This window comes from Sceloporus undulatus, chromosome 2 (genome assembly GCF_019175285.1).
Source record: "Sceloporus undulatus isolate JIND9_A2432 ecotype Alabama chromosome 2, SceUnd_v1.1, whole genome shotgun sequence".
NCBI lineage: Eukaryota > Metazoa > Chordata > Lepidosauria > Squamata > Phrynosomatidae > Sceloporus > Sceloporus undulatus.
Genome location: NC_056523.1, coordinates 177,498,690 through 177,505,027, shown reverse-complemented (window position 1 = coordinate 177,505,027; position 6,338 = coordinate 177,498,690). Strand labels below are relative to the sequence as shown.

Here is a 6,338-nt window from a genome sequence, read left to right as displayed (position 1 = left end):
ATGGGAGCAAATTTTACAGGGCAGCACAAAAAATAAAACCAATGACACACACACACACACGCAGCAAGTTGTAGACCAATGATAAGATTTGGATGAATGGTCTGAGGAAAGAAGTCTCAGGACTGGTACTGATGACCCTAAATGGGCAGCTTGATATGTTGTATCTTTGAGTGCTAGATTGGGGCCGCAGCAACCGCATGCTGTGACCCCAATCCAGCATTTTTGTGGCTCAAAAACAAGCAGCAAAATGCCTCGTTTTTGGGTCAGAAAAAAGCTGCCCTTTCCACCACAGCCGCAGCTCTTCTGTGCTACTGCAGCATCTGAATGCCACCACTGCCTGCTGACTTGTTGGGTGGGTGGTGTGACGCCGGCTTGGGGGCGATGTTGAGGCACGCATCATCTAAATGCCACACCCGCATGCCACCACCAAGCTGACACATACTGCCAATCTGTTTCGGCCTACAGTCTCAGAAAAGAAATGCATGGGGGAGCAAGGGAAATGGGCAGTATCACTGAAGGGAGTAGGAGATCTTCACTTGTGTTGTTGTTAACTACCCCTGAGTTTACCCCAATTCATGGTGACCCTGTGGATGAGACATCTCCCAAAAAAAACCTATCCTTCGCTTCTCTTAGGTCTTGCATATTCAGGCCTGTGACCTCCCTAGATCATAGATCATAGAGTTGAAAGAGACCACAAGGGAAGTCCAACCCCCTGCCATGTAGGAATTCACAATCAAAGCACCCCCAATAGATGGCCATCCAGCCTCTGCTTAAAGATCACTAAAGAAGGAGACTCCACCACACTCTGTGGGAGTACGTTCCACTGTCAAATAACCCTTACTGTCAAGAAGTTCCTCCTAATGTTGAGCTGGAATCATTTCTCTGGAGCTTGCATCCATTGTTCTGAGTTCTAGTTTCTGGAGCAGAAGAAAACAAACCTCTTCCATCCTCAATGTGACATCCCTTGGAGCAAAAATAAAGCAAGCCTGGCCAACTCTTTCAACAGTGTCATAGAGATTGACAGACACAGAGAGTGACCAAGGAGAAAAAGGTTTGGGAAGAAAGATAAGAGTTCTGTTTTCAGTGTAAAAGATGCAATGTTTTGTTGTCTGTTTTCATGGTCTTTTTATTTTGTAAAAAATTATAAAATGAATTATACTAATTTGCCAGTTAAACATTCAGCAGCAGCATCCATACACGGCATCTTAGATTAAAGCCTATCTCTTGCAAGGTTGTTGGCCTTTGTTCCCCTCAGGACACCTTCAGGCACTCTCTAACAGGAAAGCATAAGCGTCAGAGTCAAGCTGCACCTCTTCCTGGTGAAGGATGAAGTACAACCTGGCTGCAGTGGCTCCTTCTTTCTCACGGTTCTTCCAGTTCCGAAGCATATAGTAGGCCCGCATGACTACGTTGTTGGCATTCTCTTCTTCGATCTGCTCCAGGACTGAGTTTTCAATCCCCAAGTATTCTATCCCAATCTGCCTCCATCCCTTGCCCATCTTTCTGGCCAGCTTCATCAGCTGTGAGTCTGAGACCCGCTTGGTTTGCCCTGAAAAATCTGAGGAGAGAGGAGAAGGAGAAGAATTAGGATATATTTTAGAGGTAAACAGCTGCCTTTTATTTGCAAGCTTAGTAAGATGATACTTGCTAGAAACCTTAAGTTTCCTGTAGCCTAGGTTTGTAGATGAGCAAATAACTCATCACTTGACTTACTCACTGGGACTAAAAAAAAAAACCCAAGCAAAGTAGTTTTAAAAAAGGGACGTTTTTGCTGCTGTTGTTGTGTGCCTTCAAGTCATTTCTGACTTATGGTGACCCTAAGGTCAGATTTGTTCAGAGGAGTTTTGCTATTGCTTTCCCCTGAGGCTGAAAGCATGTGACTTGCCCATGGTCACCCAATGGGTTTCATGGACAATCTGCTGTTGCTACATTGTCCCAATACTTTGCTATACTGTTGTGAGAGTTTAGGCAAGTTTTTTTTAAAGTATTACTACTGCAAAATATTTCTTAGGGAGGAAAGGATGAAAAATATTTTGATTACTGTAGTGATGCAAGGGCCAACCGTCTAAAAGATCTGGCTAAAACAGATTGTATGTCTACCTATTACAACTGACCTAATTTTTGTACCTCTTTCCCCTAACTTCTTGAGAAATGAACTATTACACTTGATGAAGGCATTCAGGAGAACCAGAAACATTGCTTATCATCTTGTAACACTTTGCTTGGTCCTGATAAAGATAAAGGTTGGGTCTCCCTTATCCAAGTGCTTCCAACTAGAAGTCTTATGGATTATTTTTAAACTTGTTTTGGAATACCTGTATTTCTATATATGTACATAATGAGATATCTTGGAGCGAGAAGCCAAGTCTAAATATACATTTCATTTCTGTTTCATATACACTTTTTACACATAGCCTGAAGGTAATTATATATAAAATATATATTTTAAATGATGTTGCGCATAAAATAAAGGGAAACGCCACTCTGCAGCATTAATGTGTTTTGGCGCCACTTAAACCATGACGACGTCATCCTAGGGAATCCTGGGAGTTGTTGTTTGTCGTGGCACCAGAGCTCTCCAACAGAGAACGCCACATAGCTCACAAAGCTACCAATCCCAGAATCCCCCATACCATTGAGCCATGATGGTTTATTGGCTTCATTTGCGGAATGCTTTAAATGCGCTTTAATCCCCGTTTAATGCCGACATTAGCCCCAGTGTGATAAACATTGGCTGGAGCCAAAGTGGCCTTTGCTCTCCTCACCGGGTGCTGCTGGTGGTGCTTCTCCTCCTCCTCCGAAGGGAGGCTCTCTTCGTCTTTCCTCTGGCCGTTCTTCTCCCCGTTGGAGCAGCAGGAGAGGGAGCAGGTCCCTCCTGGGTACCTTCCCCAGCGCCCCGGCGGCCAGCTCCAGGGCCCTCTGGGGCTCGTACTTGAGCAGGAGCTCGGCCACTCTGACCGGGGGACAAGGGGGCTCCAGCTTCCCTCGCGGGAGAACGGGGCCCAGGTAGAAGAGGAAGGTGCGCAGCTCCCCCGCGCTCAGCTCCTCCAGGCAGCGCAGCAGGCGCTCCCCGGCCTCCATGCCCGAAGGAGGGGCGGCCTAGCTGCCAGCAGGGAAAGAGGAGGAGACAGGAGGAGAGGGGCTTCCTCGCCGCTCCCCGGGTTGCAAGACCCTGCCTCCCTCCCTCCCTCCCTTCTTTCTCGCTCTCTTTTCTTCCTTCCTTCCTTCCTCTCTCTCCCTCCCTCTCGTTCTCTCTCTCTGTTTTTTCTTTCTCCCTTTCTCTCTCTCTTTCTCCCTCCCTCCTTTTTTCTTTCCCTCTTTTCTTTCTTTTTCTCCCTCCCTCCCTCCCTCCCTCCCTCCTTCCTTCCTTCCTTCTTTTCTTTCTTTCTTTCTTTCTTTCTTTCTCTCTCTCTTCCTTCCTTCCCCAAAGTCGTCTGCTTTCGCTTTCGGGCTCTTCTTCTTCTCGCCCGGAAAAGGAGGCGGAGGTTGCCAAGGGGCCTCAGTTTCAAAAGCAAGGAAGGAAGGGAGAAAAGGCGCCAAACTTGGTGGGGGGGGGGGGGGGCAGTGGGGCCACTGGGAGTGTGGGCGGGTTGTGGACCGCACCAGGCAACAGCTTGTGTGTGTGTGTGTGTGTGTGTGTGTGAGTGTGAGTGTGAGAGAGAGTGAGAGATACTACCCCTGCTCCTCAGACACACCTACCTTTGGGCAGACAGACACAGGCTGTGGCATCCACCAGCTTCCCTTTAAAATGCTTTAAGGAATGCTTGGGGGGGGGGGGGTGGGGGGGGAGCTCAGTGGGAGAAGAAAGCAATAGCCCCAGAATTTTTTACATTGGAAATTTTAAAATTACAAAATTTTAATTATTTTTTTAAAACAAACCCAATTCTTTTAGGGGTTTTTTGGACATTGTCACCTTTCCACCCAATCTTCACTGCCTGTATGTCAATGTATTTAGGTTGTGGGTGTGATAATGTAATTTGAAGGTGTAATTTTAATTTTGCCAGTTGTTTCCATTGCAGCTATTAGCGTTACATTCAGCGGTATATGGGAATTGCGATCTACGAGTCACGTTGGGGCAAAAAAGCCTTACTAATAAGGATTCTGCATGGTGTGAAATGGGCGGAGGTCAATGGAGGGGGGGACCCCATGAGTCACCACAGCAGAGGACACTGACCCTGGGATGCCACTGGCTGGGAGCAGCTCCCACCCAGAGTGACCAGTGGCCCTCCTTTTCCAGGACTTGTCCTACCTTTCAAGCTTCGGTCCAGGAGGAATCCCAAAATGCCCTCCATTTTTATAGCAGCGTTTTCAGCTTTTATATGGTGTGGTGTCCTACATTATTTTTCTTGAACATCCTACATTTTGAGGTAGGAGTTTATAATCTCTCTGGAGTTTATCACATGGGAGGAATTTCTCTTAATTTCGAATGAAAAGAAAGGGGGGCCAGAATGCATGAATTCGCTAGTTCAGCAAATTTACGTGAATTCAAATTGCATTCAAACTGACTCCCCATTGCCTGAAAATAGCTTCTCATTGCCCAAAATTGCGTGTGGTAGTCTATCATGCAATAACGTGAAACCCCATAATTGCATTCGGATTGCCATTGGATTATACTTCCAATTTCCCTTGTCTGATAAACTCCTGTGTGTCTCTCTTTCTCCCTCTGTTTCCTTCAGCAAATGCTATTTTCTTGATGGTTTTGTCAGTAGGTTTTCCTTCCTCCCCAGATGTTCATGAAGGCCATATGAGGAAAACATGCAGAGTGGCCAGTGCCTACCAATGCTAGGATTTGCCATTTCACCCCACCTCTTTTTCTTCTCTTTTGTGAGAGTCACTCTCTCTCAGCCTCAGTGGCAGGGCATGACAGACCTCTCTCTGCACCTCTCTCATGGTGATCCTAATTCAAAGCTATCATGCATTTTGGGGGGGGGGGGGGGGCAAGTTCTCAATGTCTCCAAGTTTGAGAGAGTGTGACTGACCCAAGATTACCCTGTGGATTTACATGGCTGAGCTGGGATTAGAACTCTAGCCTCACGCTTCACCATAGAAACTCACTGGGAGACCTTGGGCAAGTCACATGCTCTCAGCCTCTGAATCCAGCCCTAGAATTCTAGGTATTCCTTCATGGTAGAAGGCCAAGATGACCCTTGGGAATCCCTTCCAATGCTAGGATTTGCCATTTCACCCCACCCCTGCCCCTTCTTCTCTTTTGTGACGGTCACACTCTCTCAGCTTCAGGGGCAGCCCATTCCAAAACTCCTCTTTATGCCAAGAAAGCCCTGTGATAAGTTTGCCTTACGATCACATTCTGCAGTGCCATCCTGATGTTGAACAGGGGTCAGACTACATGTCATCTAGGGTCCTATGTATCCCTATGTTTTCCTTCATAGCAGAAGAGAGTTGGATTGGATGGGCCTTGAGGGTCCCATCCCCAATTCTACTATTTCTTGTTGGGGCTGCAGCCAAAGTTTATTTGTTGAATTGTTATTGTTTTTCTTTTTGTGCACCTGCAAGCTTTTTCTAGCAGAGGGATGTCCTTTAAACCACTGCCAAACTTCCTTTTGACGTGCTAATTGAGTTTGAAATGCCAGGTAATTCGTGTAAATGTTCACCTCCCTTGTCTTTATTTTCATTCCAGAAATCTGTGAAAAATTCTTCTGGAGAGAAAAAAATAATCTTTTGAAACTGAGACTTTTGAAAAGAATATTTTTAAAAAAATAAGATTGGCATCTAGTTGTGAAAAGTTGTAGGCTTTGCTTATGGAAATACTGTACCAATACTGAAGCACCCTTGTTTCACTGGTTCTTGTTTGTGCGCTTGAGAGCATGTGTGCATGTATGTGCTGTAATAAAACTATTTGACATTGCCTTTGGAGTTCTGTGTGGTTTGGAGCCATTAAACATAGGGTAGATCCCAGTTGAACATTGCTCCTGCCAAGGTGTAATTTAAATTGAGCTAAATAAATTCCCCCATTAAATATGATTTGTGGGTGCCCTCCCAAGATCCCAGTTCTTTGGGTAACAGTGGTGTCTGCATGCGCTAGAATACTCTGGAAGCAGCATAATGGGGCACATTGTAAACAGCTGCCCAACATTGCTCCAGAAGAACTGGAGCAAAAAGTAACTTTTGTAAAAATGGTGTAAGTGGGTTATATGGTGGGTTCAGCACTGAACTGGCCAGATATCATCTTCACATCAGAGCTCTGTGTAATTCAGACTACCTGCCTTGAGGATGTGGGAAAGACCTGGCATTTGGCTCGTGTGGACATGGCCAAGATTAGTCAGGGATCAGTAAAGAACACCCCCTGCATTTCAAGCTGTCAGTTAAAAAAGCAAGTG

The 6,338-nt window shown here is 45.9% G+C and overlaps 1 protein-coding gene across 2 annotated transcripts; it reads right to left on the bottom strand.

Moving 5' to 3' along the window:
- Positions 1 to 1,105: 1,105 nt before the first annotated feature.
- LOC121924353 lies at positions 1,106 to 3,251 on the bottom strand. Of its 2 annotated transcripts, XM_042455748.1 has the most exons (3): positions 2,766 to 3,251; positions 1,770 to 1,774; positions 1,106 to 1,562 (listed from the first exon to the last, which is right to left on the bottom strand). In XM_042455748.1, the coding sequence occupies exons 1-3, from the start codon at positions 3,079 to 3,081 to the stop codon at positions 1,263 to 1,265; spliced, it is 621 nt and encodes a 206-aa protein (XP_042311682.1). In that variant the 5' UTR covers positions 3,082 to 3,251; the 3' UTR covers positions 1,106 to 1,262. The 2 variants fall into 2 exon arrangements, with proteins under 2 accessions (XP_042311682.1, XP_042311683.1); XM_042455749.1 differs by lacking the exon at positions 1,770 to 1,774 and having other exon boundaries at positions 1,106 to 1,558; positions 2,766 to 3,250.
- Between the last annotated feature and the right edge of the window lie 3,087 nt (positions 3,252 to 6,338).